The sequence below is a fragment of the Pollicipes pollicipes genome, unplaced genomic scaffold, assembly GCF_011947565.3.
Source record: "Pollicipes pollicipes isolate AB1234 unplaced genomic scaffold, Ppol_2.1 Scaffold_4002;HRSCAF=4701_pilon_pilon_pilon, whole genome shotgun sequence".
NCBI classification, from domain to species: domain Eukaryota; kingdom Metazoa; phylum Arthropoda; class Thecostraca; order Pollicipedomorpha; family Pollicipedidae; genus Pollicipes; species Pollicipes pollicipes.
Window position 1 is genome coordinate 47,043,725 of NW_023596420.1, and position 21,069 is coordinate 47,064,793.

The following is a 21,069-nucleotide window of genomic DNA, read 5'->3' on the forward strand; positions in this document are numbered from 1 at the left end:
ACTTTTGCAAATTATACGAAGATTAAAAACACACACTACGTTTAATAAAAATAAAGGGGGCTAAATACGGTGAGAAAAAATGGGGCGTAGCTTGTCGGGCCTTCGGTTCGTCCCCCCCCCCAATAATTTACCAAAATTGACATCACTGGGCTGGGCTAAGCTAGGATAGGCTAGGCTAGACTAGGCTAGGCTAGACTAGGCTAGGCTAGACTAGGCTAGGCTAGGCTAGGCTAGGCTAGGCTAGGCTAGGCTAGGCTAGGCTAGGCTAGGCTAGGCTAGGCTAGGCTAGGCTAGGCTAGGCTAGGCTAGGCTAAGCTAGGCTAGGCTGCAGGCTGCTCTGCTTACCCGTCGCTGGTGAGCGGGTCCTGACCATTGAAGGACCAGTGGACAGCGTTGGCGTGCTGGTACTGACAGTGGAAGTGAGCGGTGCCCCGCCTGCGCACCAGCTGGTCACGGGGCACCACCGTAATCCGGGCAGCCGTCTCACCTGACGCACAGCATCGGCCAGCGTCAGCATCGGCCACGGCGTCAGCACCGGCCACAGCGTCAGCATCGGCCACGGCGTCAGCACCGGCCACAGTATCAGCATCGGCCACGGCGTCAGCACAGGTCACAGTGTCAGTACCGGCCACGGCGTCAGCACCGGCCACAGCGTCAGCATCGGCCACGGCGTCAGCACAGGTCACAGTGTCAGTACCGGCCGCGGCGTCAGCACCGGCCACAGCGTCAGCATCGGCCACGGCGTCAGCACAGGTCACAGTGTCAGTACCGGCCGCAGCGTCAGCACCGGCCGCACCGTCAGCATCGGCCACGGCGCCAGCATCGGCCGCAGCGTCAGCATCGGCCACGGCGTCAGCACCGGCCACGGCGCCAGCATCGGCCGCAGCGTCAGCATCGGCCACGGCGTCAGCACCGGCCACGGTGTCAGCACCGGCCGCGGCGTCAACGTCAGCTCGTAACAGAGGGCTGAAGCACAGGCTCCAACGGCAACGCGGAGACGACACAGCTTTCAACATGGGCTACAGCAAGACTTGGAGCACGGACTGCAATCCCAGGCGCCGCAAGCCCCATAGCACAGCCTACGACACAGGCTGCATCGGATCCTGCTCTACACAGGTGTCAAAGCTGCCAGGTTTGGAACGTTTCTCCTGCTAAACCTATGACCCTTACATGCGGGATGTGGACACCATCACCAGTTTTTCTGCCTGCCCAAAGTAAAACAGGAATGCTATCTCGCGTACAGGTTTGACTCGATGACGTCTTTTTATGAGGTAGCTCATTAACATACACGTGTATGTATTCAGCAATATATATATATATATATATATATATATATATATATATATACATACATATTCGTACATCATAAACGGAGGCCGTGGTCTCTCAACCAATGTAAACACAAGTCACAGGCTCACGCCGACAGATGATGTCAGCCTACGCCACCATAGACGTTGTCACCACGTAAAAACACGCCGGTGACGCACGGCACACCTCTCCCGCCGCACCATGTGCAGCTCACGCGTGCACGTCAAGGGTCGGTTGCCACAGGAAAGCGCAAACATGTTCATCCACATGCCAACATACACCCTCGCGATTTGAAGGCAGGAAACGCTCCGTACCTCATGTACGAGACTGGTAGGTACATCGTGATGCGAGCATATCGGTTGCTGCTAATAAACAACGGCACTACGGGGCACGTGTGGTCTTAGAATGCGGGCAGAAAGGCCGGGTCCGTGGCCCAGACCACACTTGGCATAGCCTTCACGCGGGAGCACCACATGACACTCGATGGCGGAGCGCACCCACGGCCACTTGACGGGGAGGCACAGGACCACACGCGCGCCTGGTCTGAAACTCTGACACACAGCGCTAATGTCAACTGCGATTTGGGGAGGGGGCACGCGCCGGGTTGTCCCCCTGCAACGCCTGTGTGCCCGCTACGAACCCGCCCGTGTCCCCGGCTGGCTGTCAGCTGTCCGGAGTCAGTGGCCGCCAGCGCCCCGGTTACGTCATCCCGCTGACACGTCACTGGCCCGCAGCAGCGCACCCCGGACCGCCCTGACCCAGAGGCCGCCCGAGCGCCACCAGGCATCCCGCTGCATCAGTCTGGCACGGACTCAGCCGTGCTTGTTTTGGCGCTGCCATTTGAGGTCCGGTTAAACAAGAACGGGGGAGGGGCACTAAACACATGTGAGCTAAGATGCTGGGAAGGGTTCCGGACACATCTGAATGGGAGGTACGAACGAGGTTGGCCGTCTTGAGAACATGACGGATTGTTAGCGTCGACCAGACACTGACTACGGATTCAGCTGGATTCCCGCTCAAGAATGTTATGGACTCCCCTCACTCGAGACCGTTACGGAGTCTCGTTCGGGGAGGTTATCTTGTGCGGTTCATGCTTCAAACAACAGGCACAGTTTGCCACCCTGCATCGTTGTCGATCTCAGCCACTGTCGTTTGTCAACTCGATTAGCTCCGCCAGCGCCCCCAGAACAAAACCGCTGGACAGGACAGCTGCATGTCTTCACCGCTGCCGCAGCCGCAATGGCAACACGCACGCGATGGCAACCAACGAGCGAAACCGCAGTAATGGCCATTCAGCGCCGCAGTCCGTCTGTTTATTATGGATCCCGGGTTGCCGCAAGGAATGTGTCCCTGCGGTGATAAATCGTGTCGGCCTGGGACAGGGTGGCGACAGGCTGCGATGCTAATGGTGTGCGGCGGTGTCCAGAGCCGTCCGTCGACGCGGGGCTGGAGGTCAGCCACCGCACCGTGCCGCTCGCGTGCTGCGACCGTCAGGCGGGTGCGTCATGCCCGTAGCTATGTCATGACGCGGGTGCGCTGGCACGTCGTTGTCGCGTGCTGCCAGCGGTCTGGTGTGCCGGATGGTCACAATGCTGGTCCCCTGGCTTGTAAACGAACACAAGTCGGGAGAGTACGCTGTCGCTAAATCCCCAGTGAGGGGACCTCCCCGCCGCAGCCGCTGGGTAATCCAGTCTGCTAGTCAAGTGTGGCATCCTCGGACACAAGCGTGACATTATCCGGCAAACACAGCCGCTGCCTGTGAGATGGAGCAGGGCACTGGACATCGGCTGTGCCTCGCAACCGACGCCGGAGCTGCTCGGCACTCACTGAACATCGCCGGCGGGATTGAGACAGCACTGGGCACCAGCTCAACACTCACTGGGCAGTCATCGGACACTCACCGCGCACGCCCTGAGTATTCACCTGACACCCAGCGAACACTCACTTCTGGCACGCACTGGACACCCACTGACCACACCATGCACGTGACCTGTGCCCAAACAACACAAGCAACGGACGCCCGCTGGGTGTGCACCGGCCGGTGTGTAGCGTTACCTTACTCACCCACCGGTGCCTCGTCAGACGCCACCCAGGGACCGAAGCTACTCGGCCCTGAGTGGACACCACCAGTGAGCACATGACGTCATTGGACACCATGGACACGTCACCAGCATCTGACCCAGTTGCTACTCACTGGGCACCACCAGCGGCAGTGTGACGTCACTGGTTGTGGCGCCCGCGTCGTTGGTGACGCTGCACGAGTAGACGCCGCCGTCGGCCGGCTGCGCGCCGCTCAGCTGGAGGCGTTTGTTGCGCAGCGTCAGCCGCGGCGCGCTCTCCAGCCGCTGGCCGTTGCGGTACCAGCGGTAGACAAGGTGGCCGGAGCCGGCAGCGCGGCAGCGCAGCACCACGTCCTGGCCGGGCCGCACGGCGGCCGGCGACGCCGGCGACTGCAGCTGCACCCGAGCCGTCCGGTCCAGCCCTGCGGGTGGGTGCCGGCCGTCAGCGGGGCAGGGTCATCGGCGGAGAGGCCGGGTCACTGACGGAGAGGCTGGGTCACCGACGGGGAGGCAAAGTCGCCGACGGAGAGACAGGGTCACTGACGGAGAGGCAGGGTCACCGGCGGGGAGGCAAAGTCGCCGACGGAGAGACAGGGTCACTGACGGAGAGGCAGGGTCACCGGCGGGGAGGCAAAGTCGCCGACGGAGAGACAGGGTCACTGACGGAGAGGCAGGGTCACCGGCGGGGAGGCAAAGTCGCCGACGGAGAGACAGGGTCACTGACGGAGAGGCAGGGTCACCGGCGGGGAGGCAATCACTGACGGAGAGACAGGGTAACCGACGAAGAGGCAGGGTCACTGACGGAGAGGCAGGGTCACGGCGGAGAGGCAGGGTCATTGACGGAGAGGCAGGGTCACCGACGGAGAGGCAGGGTTACCGACGGAGAGGCAGGGTCACCGACGGAGAGGCACGGTCACTGACGGAGAGGCAGGGTCACGGCGGAGAGGCAGGGTCACTGACGGAGAGGCAGGGTCACTGACGGAAAGGCAGGGTCCCAGGCGGAGGGTCCCGGACGGAGAAACAGAACGACGGAACCTTTACGGGGAGGTGAGGTCGCAGACGAGAGGCAGGGTCACGGACGGAAGGGCAGGGAGTCAGTGGCGCAGACGGCAGGACGGGAGGCAGGATCGCAGTTGGGTTTCCCAGACGAGAAGGCAGTGTCACGTATGGGGAGGGAAAGCCGGACACACGGAGACAACCTCGTGGAAAACACGACTACAGTGACATGAACCATGAAGGAGGCATGAGCCACGAGGCAGACGCGGAACATGAAAATGACAAGGGCCTCGGGGAAACATCAACTGCAAGGCAGACTCGGCGCGTGGCAGGGACCCGGGCCGCGAGAACAGAGGCCGTGAGGAAAACAGGAAAGAAATGACGACTTCTGAGTGACTGCGGATAAACTCTTCCCGCCGTGCCCGGCCCTGACAGCCCTGGTAGCAACCTCAGTAGTTCACTTCAACAGCGTTTCATCGCGCCGCCTTCAGTGACCAATCCGGCAGTGCTATCGGCGTGCTATCGGCCCGCAATGGCGCATTAGAGTCAGCCGAGTACACAGGCGGCATTGCAGGTGTGATGAAGGCGGCAGATACCCCTGTCTGGCGCTGCTGTCCTGTCAACACGTATTGACGCAACAGTGCTTCCCGACGAAGCATTGTCTATGAGTCACACAGGGTATTTTTTCTTTTGTGGGCATTCACCGCTTGGAAGAATGTCTGTGGGTTTGTGCAGCCGCTGAGTCCCATGACACACGAAACATCACATATTCAAGGACGAGGTACATGCACTCTTCGACGTGGACACCCCGCGCGACAGTGCTATTCAAGATATCGCTGACCTGAGCTAACCGCAGCTGTGTGGCGACCCGGCCGCCAGGCCTGAGAGACAAATGCCCGGCCACTCTCCGTCCATGACGCGTCTGCTCCCGGGCAGCATTCGACAGATCTGAGCGAACCCAGTTCAGGCAGCAGACCGAGCTGCTCGTGACGGGGCTTCAGCGGTCTCAGTTGTTGGCAGGGGTGCGGAAAGGCCGCGGGGAGAGCGCGAGTCCATGTGCCGTCGTCAGGCCTCCACCCACGCGAGAGCGGCGGCTGGGAACCAAGCAGTGGCGGACAGCGCGGGCGTGGCGGGTGAGTGCGCCAAGACGGGCGACGCGCCTCCGCCGCCGACGCGCGCCCACGCCCACCGATCGCGGTCTGACCCGTCGAGGGTGAAACGTTTCATGGATCTGGAGGTGCCCCTGGAATCGGCGCGCGCTGGGTAGAGAATATCGGCTTGAGATCTTGAAGTGCCCACTTGGGCTTCAAGTCTGCGTGTCTCCCTCAACAGTTTTGAAGGGTTTTCCCGCTGAAGTAGACCGTGAACCTACTACACTACTACTACACAGAGAACCCCTTGCCCCATGCCGAAGGCGACTGACACCGCCACCTGCATCACATCTGCTAGTAACATTGGGCATCCCACTGTCATCCCGCGCCACACAGCGGACAATCTGCAGATCTGACACGCTGCCCCATTCAGCCAGCGACACAGCAGACGAGGCCGGCAGCACCGGACCAACTACCTCTGCCAGACGCTGTGCCGCCCGCCCAGCGACCCGCCCGGTCATCAGGCCCGTCCTCTCACACGGCGGCGAAATCCGAGACGGCTGCTGTAATCTGACGGCCGGCGGCGAGGGGAGCAGGGACCGCCCGCGGCGCAGGCGCGGCCAATCCCACACGACTCAGCGGGCTGGCTGCCCCAGCCCACCAGAGCAAGCATACTGGCTGTGGGTGGAGAGCAGGGACCGCCCCAGAATGCGGCGCATCCGCGACTGTGTAACTCTGACGTCCACGACAGGCCTATGCCGCTGAATTTAGTGCAATCAGCACGCATCAGCATGCAATGGTGCATGTTTGCAGCTGCACGCATTCTTCATTCCGGACGCCGGCGATTCTCATGTTCTTGACATCGAGCAATAAATCATATGACGCTCGGCGGCCCACCGCCACAGTGCCCCACCGCCACAGTGCGCCACCGCCACAGTGGCCCGCCGCCACAATGTCCCGCCGCCACAATGTCCCACTGCCACAGTGTCCCACCGCCAGTGCTCAACCGCCACAGTGCCCAACCGCCATAGTGTCCCACCGCTACAGTGCCCCATCGCCAGTGTCCCATCGCCGCAGTGTCCCACCGCCACAGTGTCCCACCGCCCTTCTCCCGGACGTCGTCGGTGGGGTATTGTCCGTCCGGCCGGTGAGTTAAACCTGAGCCACCAGGACCGCCCTGTCTGAGGCCGCCCCTCTGACCCCGGTCAGTCTGGCCCGGGCCCCGGCTGACGCCGGCCAGTCTGACCAGGGTCTTGTCTAACCCAGGCCAGTTGTCTGGCCCGGGTCAAGGTGATACGGGTCCAGCTGACCCCGTCCCCGCCTGCCGGTGACCACGCCGCCACCGTCCCCGGCACCGGCGGACGGACGGCGACACGGCCGGTCGGTACGGGTCGTTGTGCGCCCCCTGCCGCTACCGGCGCCGGTCGGCGGGGCGCGCGGCCCCGACCCCCGCCGGCCAGCGCACGAGTGCTGAATACGCGCTCAGATGAGTCGGGCCGGCGCAGCGGGGGCCGCCGGCCGATCAGTGGACCGCGCCGGGCGCGGGCAGAGCGAGGCTCCAGGGCGGACACGGGCCACTCCAGGCTCCAGAGCGGACACTGGCTACTCCCGACTCCAGGGCGGACACTGGCCACTCCAGGCTCTCGGGCAGACACTGGCCACCCCAGCTCCAGGGCGAACTCAGGACACTCCAGGCTCCAGGGCGAACACAGGCCACTCCAGGCTCTCGGGCAGACACTGGCCGCCCCAGCTCCAGGGCGGACACAGGACACTCCAGGCTCCAGGGCAGACACAAATCTACCGGTCGGCAGGTGCCGCACACGCGCAGCAGCTCCAGCTCCAGCTCCAGCTACCGCGGGTGGGATTTCGCTGGATCGGCGAAGCTAGCACGTTGGCTGTCCCGTGGCAGTGGGTCGGACAGCTAAAGACACGGCAGGGCTACTCCTGGTATCGGTTCATAAGCCTGCAGAAGCCGACAGCAGGAAAGCGCCGCCTGGCGACGAATGTCGGCGCCGAACGGCGCCACTGCGAATGCCGACACGTTTTATAGGTGGTACACATGAGGTGCAAGTGACAGGTTTATGTGTAGACCAATTTATAGCACATTACAAAGTGGCGCCGTCCTCTCCACGTGTTGCAGACAGCGCTGGCCAAAGAACGTGATGGACACGAATGCCGGACGGAAAAATGGACGCCGGTCACCGCGGAGGACACTTCGGCATGTGACGTGACTCAGGCGCCGGGCGACAGGAGTGTCCCGCGAGCGCTGCCGGTCGGGCCGCCTGGATACGCTCACTGGCGCCCTCTCGGCCGTCACAGCTCACCTGGGCCGTGTCGGCGGCCATACACGGACCGAGGCGTTATCGTCAGCACCGGCCCGCGCCCGGCTAGTCGCAACAAACGGCTCGGCGGGGGCGTGCCGTTTACACGCGCCGGCCGGCTGAGCCGGAGCGCCGCTAACAGGGGCCACGCGGCGCGCTGACGCTGCACGGTCCAGGAGGCGGCGGGGAGGGCCCGGCCCCCTCCCCTGTCAGGGGAGGGGGCTGGGCCGGCCGCGGACACGCGTCGAACGGGAACGGAACGGAAGAGGCGGCAGCACCGCCCCTCAAATGCCGAACATAAAATAAGGATAAAGTAGGCAACAAAAGTTGGATCATACCTGCCCTGAAGAGCCTCCGCAGAGATCAGTCAGGCCAGACGTCACCACGAGTAAGCCGAGCAAACAAATAACGCCGAAGTTGGTTTACGCCGAACAAGCAAATACGAGTGCTGCAAGGAAGACGACACACACGCCCAAAAACAGTGACTGAAATAGATGCGAAGATCGGGGTGAAGCCCCGAATGGTCCCTGCTTCTTTTTTATAGAAAATTTGACCAATGGCGTGTGACATACAGCGAAACAGAGGAGAACCAGTCAGCGAGCGCGCGCAGCCCAGTGATGGGCTGGCTCGCGTCCGATGGCGGCCGACGGCCGCCGGCTGCGGCAGAGCTGATCCGTCCGCCGTCGGATCATAGTTGCAGTCAGCTGACACGGCAGTCAGCAGTCCGCTGGCCCGAAACACACCCGCCGAGACTGGGACAGCCGTAGACCGCGCACCGACAGCGGCGGTGTGCAAAGGAAGAGGGGCGTCACTTATCCTTGGGAGTATGTCAAGCCACTCAGTCCGCCGACCAGAAGGCAGATCCGCGCACGGCTCAGACGCACTGCCTTGTGCGGGCGTAGTTAGTCCACTCTCAGCCAGAAGCCCATCCTTGAAGCCCGCATGTTCTGTAATTGGACGCGGCAGCCGCAGCCACGCAGACTCCCGTGCTGGACAGGCTGCCCAGCACGACGGGCGCCTGACGAGCTGTCCAGCACGGCAGGCGCCGGACGCTGGCCCGCCGGTGCCTGGTGTCAGATGACATCCGCTCACACCGACTCACAGTGTCAGTGTCGCGACGGCGGCAGCCTTTCACAAACCGGCTGCGGCGACCGAGCGACTAAAGCGATGTGTCGGGCCTGAGGCTGATCAGTGCAGTCAGGCGAGGGCGAGGGGGCCGGCAGGTCTGGTGGGTCCGGCGGCCCGCGCTCAGGCGCCTGCGTCCGGCACCCGGCTGCGGCAGCTAGGCAACGTAAAAACGCCCGTTTCCAAGAGCGGGGCTCAGGCAGCGACGGGAAAATAGCATGGGGCCAGTTAGCGGGTTCGACAACTTTCGAGGCTTTCATGCGTGGACACTGATGTGAGCTCCGAGAACTTGCCCCGGGTCGTGGATCAAATCCAAGGCAGAGACGTCCATACATGTTTGAAATGTGCACTCGTGCATATGACGAACACGACGATGTAGATTTTATCAACACCTTCCACAATAGGTGACTGTGATATTTTTCTGAATGGTTTGCATGGGTGACTTCCGATTCAGCGCACCTGTTAAGCAAACTTTGTTACGCTAACCGCTTCCTAAATTGCGCCGTCCAGTTCAATGGGTAATTACGCCTCCTCCCTTTCGCCCGAGAGGATTACGGATCTTTTACGCACCACGCAATGGCCGCACGGCCGCTCCGAGCCGGTGGTGGCACTCGTGGGCCAGCTCACGCTGACCTTTTCCATATCAGTCCGGCCACAACATGCGGCCGCCGTGGTACTTGCACCCAGCGCCGCCGCCCACGAGTCCAGCGTCTTTTGCAAAACCGCAGAGGTGGTGGGTGAGATGGGGGACACACGGCGCACACGGCGGTCTCTTCGCTGCGCTGCTAGATGCAAGTGCATCCCGCGACCTCTTCATTAAAAACCCCGAGGAGTGTGCCTGAAACCCCAACACAAAGAACTTTCTCAGAGCAATTCCTTCGGTGCATGTCGCACATTTGCATCAAGTGAAAAGAACGAACAATATAATCATGTAATCAAATCAACGAAGCATTAAGAGACACACCTGTATTGATGCGGGAGGACACGTCCCCCTGCACAGCAGGTTTTTTGGTGAACAAATCCAGGCACCGTCATCGGCGCCCGAGCCGACCGCAGGCCGGTCTTCTGTCCGCCTGCCCAGAGAATTTCGCCGCGTCGCACTAAGCCCGTAATCCTGTTAGTGTCGCCTGTAACGACACTTTGCAGCGCGGCGCCAAATCCCCAGACCTCAGCCGGACGCGCCGGGCTCTCGGCGAGCCAGTGCCTTCGGAAGCCGCCGGCCGGGCCGACGATGTTTACGGAGGACACCGCGTCTGCGGCCGTTTCCGCTCGGCCGCCAGTGGCGCCGCTCTGGTCGTGGACGTAAGAGGCGCCGCCGGCAGCCGGCCAGACGCTGCGCGGCGTGAACCGGGTCCATGTCACGTCACGTCACGTCACGTCGCGTCACACAGTGGGCGCCGCCGCGTCGCCGGGCGGCCCAGCCGGAGCTGGCGGCCATAGCGGCGGCGGCAGGGGAGCGTGCAAGCCGCGGGACGGCCGAGCGCCGCTGCTCCAAACGGGCGCGGCCCCGGCGGCAGCAGACCGTGTCGCCAGAAATGGCCGCCGCGCCAGCCGCTGTCGCCTCCCGCGGCGACCACCGGCTCCCCGGGGACGATTGTCTCCCCCGGGACAGCCGCCTTCCCGGGACGACCACCTCTCTCCGGAGACAACCCCTACCCAGGGGACAGCCGTCTCCCCTGGGGCAACCACCTCCCCGCGGACAGCCGCCTCCCCCGGGACAGCCGCCTCCCCCGGAGCCAGCCTGCTCTCCTGAGGACAGCCGCCTCCCGTGGGGGCAACCACCTCCCCGGGGACAACCGCCTCCCTTGGAGACATCGTGCTCTCGTGGGGACAGTCGCTTCCCCCGGAGCCAGCCTGCTCTCCTGAGGACAGCCGCCTCCCGTGGGGGCAACCACCTCCCGGGGACAACCGCCTCCCTTGGAGACATCGTGCTCTCGTGAGGACAGTCGCTTCCCCTGGAGACAGCTTGCTCTCTTGAGGGCAGCCGCCTCCCGCGGGGACAGCCGCCTCCCCGGGGCAGCCGCCTCCCCTGGGGACAGTCGCTTCCCCCGGAGACAGCTTGCTCTCCTGAGGACAGCCGCCTTCCCTCAGGTACCCCTCCGGTAACAGTCGCCTCACCTGGAGAGCCCCGCCTCCACCGGGGAGGGGAGGGGGGGGGGGAGGGTACACACCTGCATTCAACTGGATCCACCAGCTGGTTGGGCGGCCGTCCGCCGGGCTCTTTTTACTCTATCCTCCGAGCGGGTGTCGCCCGGCTCACCAAGACACACCGAGTGCTCCGCGGCGTACCCGAGGTCGTTCTCGTCACCCCGGGTCCTCCGCGGCACCCTCGGATCCGCCACGGTACCAAGCAAGCACGTGAAACCGTCCGAGGCAGTCACAATCAGCTGAGGGTGCACGGGCTCTGGTTGGAGCCTGACACGGAGAGAGGGAACGGCGGGCGGGCTGGCGAGCGTGAAGTCCTGACACTGGCAGGTTCCAGCGAATGGTACCAGTGACTGGTGCTGTCACTGGTGACAGCTGCCCAATCACCGGTAGCTGGATTGTTGTTTGTTGTAAACATTGACATCGTTTCTGCACATGTTGGCCCCCTTGTTGTGCGCCTAATTCCCGGGTTTGCATAAGGGATATATCCGCAGCATTCCACATGTATCGCTGCGATATGGATCACAGTAGGTCAACCGAGTACGGCGCTGGTTTGCTAAACCAGGCGACAGCGATGTCGGTTTTTTTGTGAGAGTTCTGCCTTCGTTATGTTGGGATACGCACCCCGTACGCTGGTTTGGTCACGCCATAATCTGTTGCTGGAATAGCACAAAACTTGGTAATAAGGCAAGAAGGTGCATCACGCAATGTCTAAGTACTTTGTGTGATATTTCATGACCATAACTATCATCCTGTCCAAATAAAGGGCTATATCAGAAATGATATAAGCGTAAAAGGAACAACGTCCGCGCTTCAAATAAACTGAAACATATCCGTTAAAAACTACATTTTTGGACGGTTAGATTGCTAGACTCCGGTCTCTTCCCACGCACCAACCATGCACCGAAATTGATGAACCCTTTCAGCGACACGACCTTTTGGGAAGAAGTTGGTGTTTTCACATAAAAGTTGCGTTTTGCCATGTCTGCCGTGTCGCACATAAGTCAACACTGTGACAGTCGAAGATTCTCAAAGCGATTGGATGTCATGATTGAATGGTGACGACGACGACGACGACGACGACGACGACGACGACGACGACGACGACGACGACGACGACGACGACGACGACGACGACGACGACGACGATGATGATGATGATGATGATGATGATGATGATGATGATGATGATGATGATGATGATGATGATTGGATGTGCGACTAGAAAACTGTATGCGGGAAGTGAGCGGTAAGGAGACACACTGGTCCGAGCAGGACAGCTTTCAGCTTGGGCGGATGGGCAGGCTGCTTTCCTGCTCACAGGCGTTTACAACACGTTGGTCTGTCGAGTTCGTTAACCACATAGATCGTGTTTCTCGGTAGCGTCGTTCCGTGCGAGGCCGCAGGCTAAGCGAGATTTAACGTCATCTAAGCGGACAGTTCGTGGCTTCAGCGGCCCGGAGAAGCCCGCGTCGGCGAGCTAGGGTTTTTCCTGGATTACATATTTGCAACCACTGATCACAAGCCATGGGGTCTTCAGCGGGGAACATATTCATTACTGAATGCTGCACCACTTAAAGGCTGTATTTATAGTGCACCGTAGTACAATTTTCAGGACACTTCAGTACCCGCTGCGAGATTCCGTGACGTTGTTCTACAATGTTGAAGCATCATCGTTTCACCTCCCCTATTCGACTGGAATGGCAAATGACAAAAACACTGAAGAGCGCATGTCATAAGCAGGCTGGTTAATACTGATGGAGGAGGAAACAGAACAAAGGATGGAGAAGGAAACAGACAATCGCGCTGGCAACACTTGCGTCGATGCGCGCAGATCGTCTCACGCAATCGTGCGTGGCAGGGATGGAACCTTGATTTTTTATTGGAGGACGGAACCCATGAACCTTGCCCATCGAATTTCCGAGACGCATTTCTTCGAGAACTTCGTCCGCTTAACTCCACGGTCATAATTCGAAATTGATATAAGAGCTGCTTGTTTTTTGGTGTTATGAACTCCAAAGAGCTTACGTTGCGTTAGCGATCTCTGATATATCGGGAGACGCTGGTAAAACGGTACTGGGGTGCTTGCCAACGAGTGTATCGACAGTACCCAATATCACGAGCTGTGCTTATCTTCAGAGACTCATCTATTGAGGACCAGCACGAGACAGCACATGGAAATCTGTATTGTAGTTCATGTTTCTTCATAGACGTCTTATAGATTCCGAAAACTTAATATACTGGGTTTGCATCCTGTTTTTGTTCAAAGACAAATCATTTGCTGGAGAAGAACCAATCGCTAGTCGGCCACAGCACCTGCCTGTCACACTGCGCACGGCAAATGCCCACAAGTAGTGTTGCTTTGAGGCCGCTATAAAGGGTTGTGGGAATGCAGCGATTTTAACTGGCTGTTGGGCTCCTCACGGAAGCACCAACCACTGGGGCTGGAGGAGAAAACTGATCAAATGACGTGGTGGCAGTGCTTGAGGACTGTTTAAAAAGATGGCATCAATCTGATTGCAATCGAATAATGCGAACATGGGTGTATCCTGAGGGCGGGTGGAAGAAGGCAGGGGCCATGTAACCCACCCTTGGGCCGCTTATGAGGTTTAAGTGCCACTTCGTGGCCCAAATCCTCATGGTAAAGAAATACCAAAACCTTTGTTTCGAAACCACATGGCTTTATTTCCAGGAGGCACTGAATTTCAGGGACACTGCAAAGAGATCCACACTTCTATTTTCGGCAGGCACTGAGCTTCAGGGGCCCTACAACATACGTGCCTTGCCCGTTTGACAAAATTCGGGCTCGGCCCAGTTCGCGAAGAACCCCTTAAATCTTTTTTTCTACTTCATAATCTTGGTTTTCTTTTTCAACAGGCGCCCAATTCTAAACGGCACCACGGAGAGCTGCAAACCTTCAAGCATAACAATTCTGCGCCCCCCCCCCCCCCCCCCACCCATCCGGAGCAAAATCCTGGAACAGTTCTTAAGGTGAGTTGCACCAAAATCTTTTATTTCATGGCACAATAATCGGTATGTTCACGAGAAGCTGACGCGCATTTCACTGCGCCGAAATTCCTGGGAAGTCGTTATCTTTATTTTCCAGGGGCGCTCAATTCAACTTTTATTTTGGGGCATTTTGGCGCTTTATTTTTCACAGGCTTCAAATCAAAACGGGTCATTTAAAGAACCCCGACATCTGCGTTTTCGAACGACAACAAAATCAGGGGCAACACAACTTCGGTGCATCCGTGCCCTCCACCCAGGCGACATCCCGAGTCCGACCTCTGAGTAAAGACATACCCGATGCCTTCATTTTGGTTATCACGACTTGCATTTTGAATGGGCACCCACTTACAGGGCGGGGAGGCGGGCACCACGAAGGACTCCAATTCCCTTAATTTCAAGTGGCGTCAAACTCCAGAGAGCATCAAGAAATACGCGTTTTGTAACTTCACGGCGAACCAAGAGCGCCACTTTCGTTGGGACGGAGACGCGTGACCTACGTTAGGTTACTAGGTCCCGAGTGTCCCGAGAAGCCCCTTGGACCCCAACAAAACAACGATCAAGGGTCCGACCGAACGGTCCGAAGGGTAGGCCGATGCTAAACGATTCAAAGGGTTTGAAGGGCAGGGATGAAGAGCTGTCAGCCCGTAGGTAATACCGGACACTCGGTCACGTGCCGGTCTTAGCCCTGGATCCCCTTCCCCAAGTCGGGACAGGGCTGGGCCTGCAAAGTTTATCCGAAAAACCGTGCATTGGTTGGACCCCTGTGCTGAGCTGCGGCTCACAGTGCCAAACGGGGGGCCCCCATGTCGCCAAGAAGCCCGCAGTCGATCATGGACACATTTGCTGAACAGGAACGGGAGCGGGACCTCGATATCAAAAGGCTTCTTACAGAACATTCAGAGCAGGACACTCTTGGACACTCTTCGCAATGATAAAAGACATGAGAATACATAATGCAACGGTTTACACTCACAATAACACAGTGACCTGTGTCGGTCAGAGGTCGTGGTACCGAACCAGGATCCCTTCGCGCTGTTTCAACCAGGAGGCAGGGGCCGATAAGCCGAATCGGTGTCTTGGCGCCAGTTAGGCATTGGACTCCCTATGCCGGAAAGGAATCCTTTTGCGTCAGTGGCATGGCCTTGCGCCGATCCTATGTCAGATTCCCAGGTCCCTGATGCGGCAATCATGGTTGGGACCGGTGCATGACGCATCCTCTGAGAACCCCCGCGACGGCAAGGGCACCCGGCCCTCGTATGGCCAGAAAAGCAGTTGCCAGGCACCCCGAGCTGGGATGAAAGGGCCCTTCAACCCCTGACCAGAAAAGTTCGCCGGTGCGATTTTGAGGTGGTGAGGTCATGAGTCATGAGTCCATGGCACCGTACAGGAGTCATGAGTCCATGACACCGTACAGGAGTCATGAGTCCGTGACATCGTACAGGAGTCATGAGTCCGTGACATCGTACATGTTAAAAATTGAGATACGTAGCCAGTTGTGTACGAAATACGCACGCTTTGCATATTGCGGGTGGTGTATAACACGTATGACATGACATACTTCTTTGGCAAGCTACTGCTTTGTTACACTGCCGTTGTTTTTGTAGTTCGAATGCAAGACGATTTTACGTGCCGGTGGCACATTGCACCTAATATCCGTGTTTTTAATATCTAGAACTCATATTGTTCATGCTCGCTCCTGTTACATTCATCAATCTGAATGTAAGAGATGTTTGTAACCCTTCAAGATACTCAAAACATTCCGCGCGAGATTTAAATATTTCAATGTTAACAGCATAAGTATTTTACATGTTCCAATCAGTTCACCGTATGCTTTCTTCAAAGCAGAGCGTCACGGCAAACGTTTACGAAATTTAATAGTTCCGCCGCTTTCCGCCATCACCACCGACATCTCAGTACCCGCGTCATGACACGTCACCCGAGTGGCATTACAAGTTATCCAATGTCTACAAGTTATTGCTATTGCGTTTTACCGCTCGCTGTGGGGTTCGATTCCCCGCGGTGCCGGTCCTTTATGCCAGGCTGAGAGGTAAGCGTCGTCATATAGTCTGAGAGGCGTCGTAAAGCCCCAATGACGCACTCATATTCGCTGTGAGCCAAGCGACTTACAAAATGCAGCTTTTTGCGGGTTGTGTGTTATTAAGATATTGTCTATTGTGCTCTATGAGTGTTTTCCTTTATTGTGAAATTGCGAATCCCGACAAAATCTCAAATTATCTTTACTTGAAAGAGCTCATAGTGTATGGGGTGCCCGGTTCCACATTGTGAAGGCCCAGCCATATAAAGGAGGCCCAGCCCAATATTGGGCGGGGGAGGGGGGGGGGCAGCCTAACATGGGGTGCGGCTCAACATTGGAGAGGCCACGCCCCTCCCCCATATACATACGAAGTTCCACCGCTGATGAGTTAGACATAGACCTTCTCGTTTTCGCTCATTTTATGGACTGATATCATATCGCCGTGACCAGAACAAGCAGAGCTGTGCGACTAGCAGTGCTTCGTAGGCAAGCGTGCCGTCTGTAAATCATTAGACGATCTCAGCACCGTCACACACGGAGGTGATGCAGGAGGCAGCCAGATCTCAGCACTGTCAGATCTAGACGTGTTGCAGTAATAGGCCGAGGAGCAGCTCGGGCCACCAAATCCGGACCAGACCCCAAACGTAACACGCCGTGGCACAACCGAGATAAAGCGGGCCATTACAACTATATATGTGCATATCTCAGTTCATTTTGACCATAGTCAACACAAGCATGTCAGCTTTTGCAGCACTATTGTCGCATTCACCAAAAACGTGAACCGTCCGAAATTCATCCACTGTTTTGACTTCTGCTGCCAACTTTCGCAGGTTCAAAAGTTGACCAATGTTTCGGCGATTGTTGCTTGTGGATTTGTGTGCAGACGCTGGATATTAATGCACCTCCGCCTGCCGAAACCATGCGGCGAGAATGTTACATAGCATCGGTAGTTTCCATCCTTGAGAGTTTCAAAGTCAACGGCCCATCGCTCCATATTTAATGGATTCCCTTCCTGCTACGTCGGCAAAACCTTGGCCAAATCTAGCCAATGTATTTTTAAGCTTCGCTTCTTTACTCTACCGTCGAGAAAACACTCCGTGCTTTCCCGACATAACCAGTGTGTGCGCTGGTTCCTTCGCTATCAACAAGCTAAATTGCCACATGAACGGTGGATTTTCCTGCCGAATGTGACCATAGCCTTCCTGGTCAGTCGATTGAGACTGCTTCAGACGGCTCCAAATGTTTGCTCGGGTACCGTAGTGGACCCGGGGGCGCCGCGAACACCCGGTGTATCCCGAGTTGTCGAATGGGGGCCACAAAGGTGACAGCGTCAAAAGGTCCCGATGAACCGGACGGACGGACTGCGGTGGACGCAGCTGTCACTCCTGGGGAGGCGGCTGTCCCCGGGGAAGGCGGCTGTCCCCTGGGGAGGCGGCTGTCCCCGGGGAAGGCGGCTGTCCCCGGGGGAGGCGGCCGTTTCCGGGAAAGGCGGCTGTCCCCGGGGGAGGCAGCTGCTTGCGGGGGAGGCGACTGTCCCTAGGATAGGCGACTGTTTCCGAGGGAGATGGCTGTCCCCGGGGGAGGCGGCTGTTCCCGGGGAAGGCGGCTGTCCCTAGGATAGGCGGCTGTCCCCGGGGAAGGCGGCTGTCCCCTGGGGAGGCGGCTGTCCCCGGGGAAGGCGGCTGTCCCCTGGGGAGGCGGCTGTCCCCGGGGGAGGCGGCCGTTTCCGGGAAAGGCGGCTGTCCCCGGGGGAGGCGGCTGTTTGCGGGGGAGGCGACTGTCCCTAGGATAGGCGACTGTTTCCGAGGGAGATGGCTGTCCCCGGGGGAGGCGGCTGTTCCCGGGGAAGGCGGCTGTCCCTAGGATAGGCGGCTGTTTCCGGGGAAGGCGGCTGTCTCCGGGGAAGGCGTCTGTCCCCGGGGAAGGCGGCTGTCCCCAGGGGAGGCGACAGAGGCTAACGCGAAGGCCATTTCACGGCCGCCGTATCATGCCGCGGTGCCCCGACCCAGCCACTGGAACCGCCGCGAATACCACCCGCTGACGCGCTATCAAAATTCCGCGCGGCGCGAGCGGGCTCGGCGCACCTGTCGACATCGGCGCCGGTGTGGCCGGCACCGTCGGCGGCGGTGACGCGCGCCCACCGGCACGTCCGTTGACATTGCCAACACCGACGACCGTGTGAAGAGAGCCGCTCCACATAAGGTACACATTTAAGCTGTGCACAACGAGACAGCGCAAAGCCCACTACAATGTGCTGAATAAGTCAGGGCCGTACTTCCTGGGCCAAAGACGGGTTTGGTTCCTTGCGCGGACTAATTTTTCAGCGGAGCCGCGCATACGCACACTTTGGATTTGTGTTGGTGTCTGAGGTCTTCAAGATCGGATCATAAGTCATACAGCACGTTCGGCGCGACGTCTTTGTTTTCTAAGTCAACGTCGTGGCGAGCTGCGCCAGAACAGCACCTGAGCCAACCCTACAACAATTACAAAGCCAGGTCATAAATTCTCCTAATGACCACGCGTCAATATCAGACCTGTTGTGAACAATGGTGTTTGTGGTTGATAAAATTTCTGAAAGCTACGAATTTTCGATGATCAAATGTCCTCCTCCTGCACACAAGAAGCGCGACCACCGTTGTTCGACCACCCCTAGAGCTGATCCATGTGCAGAGGTCGTGTCCGCGTGCGCGGCTGACGGTGGCCGCCGCGCCCGGCGGCGGCGCTGAGCTGCGCCGGCGTGGCTGGCGGCGGCCGCGCCCGGCGGCGGTGCTGAGCTGCGCCGGCGGGGCTGGCGGCGGCGGCGCTGTCTGGGGCCGGCGGGACTGGCGCCGGGCGGCGCTGTCCGGGGGCCGGCGTGCCGCGAGCCAACACCGCCCAGCCGCCATTCATCGCGGCGGCTGCGGCTGACAGGCTGCCATTGTCTGGCCGATGCGTGCCCGGAGTAGTAGCACTCTCTGCACGGGACTCTCTGCACGGCACTCTGTGCACGGGACTCTGTGCACACAGCGGCCGCATGGCGCCCGTCGGACTGATTCCGCCGCTGAGACGACGCCACACAATGCAAGCTCGGGAGTAAAAAACACACACCGACGCTCGGTTCTGACGGCTGCACAGGATCCACCCAAGATTAACCCGCCGCGATATTTGAAATATTGAGCCTACCAAAGACGGCCCATTTGTTGTTTTCCACCTGTGACGAAGACGAATCTTGACGCTAAAAAGTGGTTTGTCAGCATCAGCTATTGCGCAAGCAGGTGCTGGCTCCATTGCTCACAATCGTAACGTCGCAGAGACTCATTCCAAGTTGACATTGAATGGTGGTTTGTGAATACATGCAATATGCTAACAACTCACATGGGGAGAATAAGTCTCCCATCCTTCGGGAGATCCTGGATCCTGCTTTTCCTGTTTTCCAGGGATACGAAGAGAGTTGGCCATTTAGGGATAAAATCCTCTACCAACACTGCCGCGCCTGTCGCGTCGAATATGTAACGCGCGCAGGCACCGCACGCATGGTACTCCAGGCTTCTAGCCTAGCCAGGGGCACAAAGGAGGCGGCGTCGGTCGTTGCCATGACGACAGGCGGGCCGCCTCTCGGCACATTAAGCGGCTTGTTGGCCTGTCAGGCCGTCAAATCACAGCTGTCATCGAGCCGATGGGCCTACCGACAGATGACGCATCGACGGCCCGCTGAAATTCCTTCAGAAAATAGAGCATCTCTCGCCACCAGCACGCCTCATGACCTGGCTAGGGCCCGTCTGTGGGACGGGGGGAATCTCTGACGAATATTCGGTGAAGAGTGGGTAGGGTCGGCCGTATGCATAACCGGAGGTAATGCATAGAGCACTCTAATTATTTCGGGACAGGGGTGGAATAGAGCACCACTGCAGGTACGACGGAGGTCGTGTCGTTCACAGGACATCGCCAGTTTCTCCCAGGACACATGTGACATTGAGTATCACTGCAGGTACGATCGAGGTCGTGCCGTTTACTGGACACTGCCAGCCTCTCCCGGGACAGGTGTGGCATGGAGCATCATGTCCTATCATACCGAAGCGGGGACGACTGAACTGCACTCCGACGATGTTATCCACATGTAACCGCTGCAGGTAATCAGTTCTTTCATCAGCTCACAATGTGCAGTCAGTGCAGGGTTTCCAGACCGGGAGCAATATCATCCCGCTTGCCGAATATCATTACCAGTGATTGTACATGCAGGAAAACCGATTAGATCTCATGCAGCTCTGGTGGCAATACGGACTCAACCAGCGCGGATCGGCAATGGATAGTTTGACAAGCTTCGTAGGTTTACGAGAAATCGACTGTTTGCAGACTATTTGCGGTATCTCAGTGACTTGGTTCCACCTGGACCCCGCAGGATTCCATCTGGTCTCCAGTAGTAGCATGCGCCCCGGGTGAGCCGCTGCTGATCCAGTCAGACAGTTGGCGGGGTTTGTCGAGAGTTTTGATGCCAATCCACTCTGCAAACGCCAAAGCCTTTTTGCAAAGCAAGTAGACCTATTTTTGCCAACGCATGTGCTCCCACAACAGCTGTAGCATGGCCCTCTACCCAGCCCACCAAGCATTGTCCTCCTCCTTCCTCACGTGACGACGAAATCTATCTTAGAGGCAACTGGAAAGGCTTCTTTCTGAGCACACACAGAGTACGCCTGCGTTCAGCAGAGCAGCGGTGGCCTGGCGGGGCGGCCAGCCGTCGGGCAGCCGCGCTGTCTCCGGATCCGGCGTCAGCCCCGCCCCGGCCCAATAAACAACACCGGCCCACCAAACGGCTGCACACAAATTGCCACGGCCACGGCTGTGGAGCAGCTGCAGCGCCGACATCAGACGCGCAGAAGCCAGCCAGCGGGCGAGCGCCGGGGCGAGCCGGAGCCGCGAGGCATCTGCTCCCCCTGATGACACCCTCACCAACGGCGCCAAAGAGAAATCGAGGCGATATCCACAACGCTATCCATGGCAGC

At 58.8% G+C, this 21,069-nt stretch overlaps 1 protein-coding gene across 1 annotated transcript in view; it reads right to left on the minus strand.

The window, feature by feature from the left end:
• Positions 1–21,069, minus strand: part of LOC119093885 (tyrosine-protein kinase-like otk) — a 66,894-nt gene that overhangs the window by 18,020 nt on the left and 27,805 nt on the right. The window contains exons 3-4 of the mRNA XM_037216899.1: positions 3,503–3,790; positions 346–487 (exon numbers count right to left, since the gene is read on the minus strand). Of these exons, the coding sequence (XP_037072794.1) occupies positions 346–487; positions 3,503–3,790 (430 nt within the window). The remainder of the gene's footprint in view (positions 1–345; positions 488–3,502; positions 3,791–21,069) is intronic.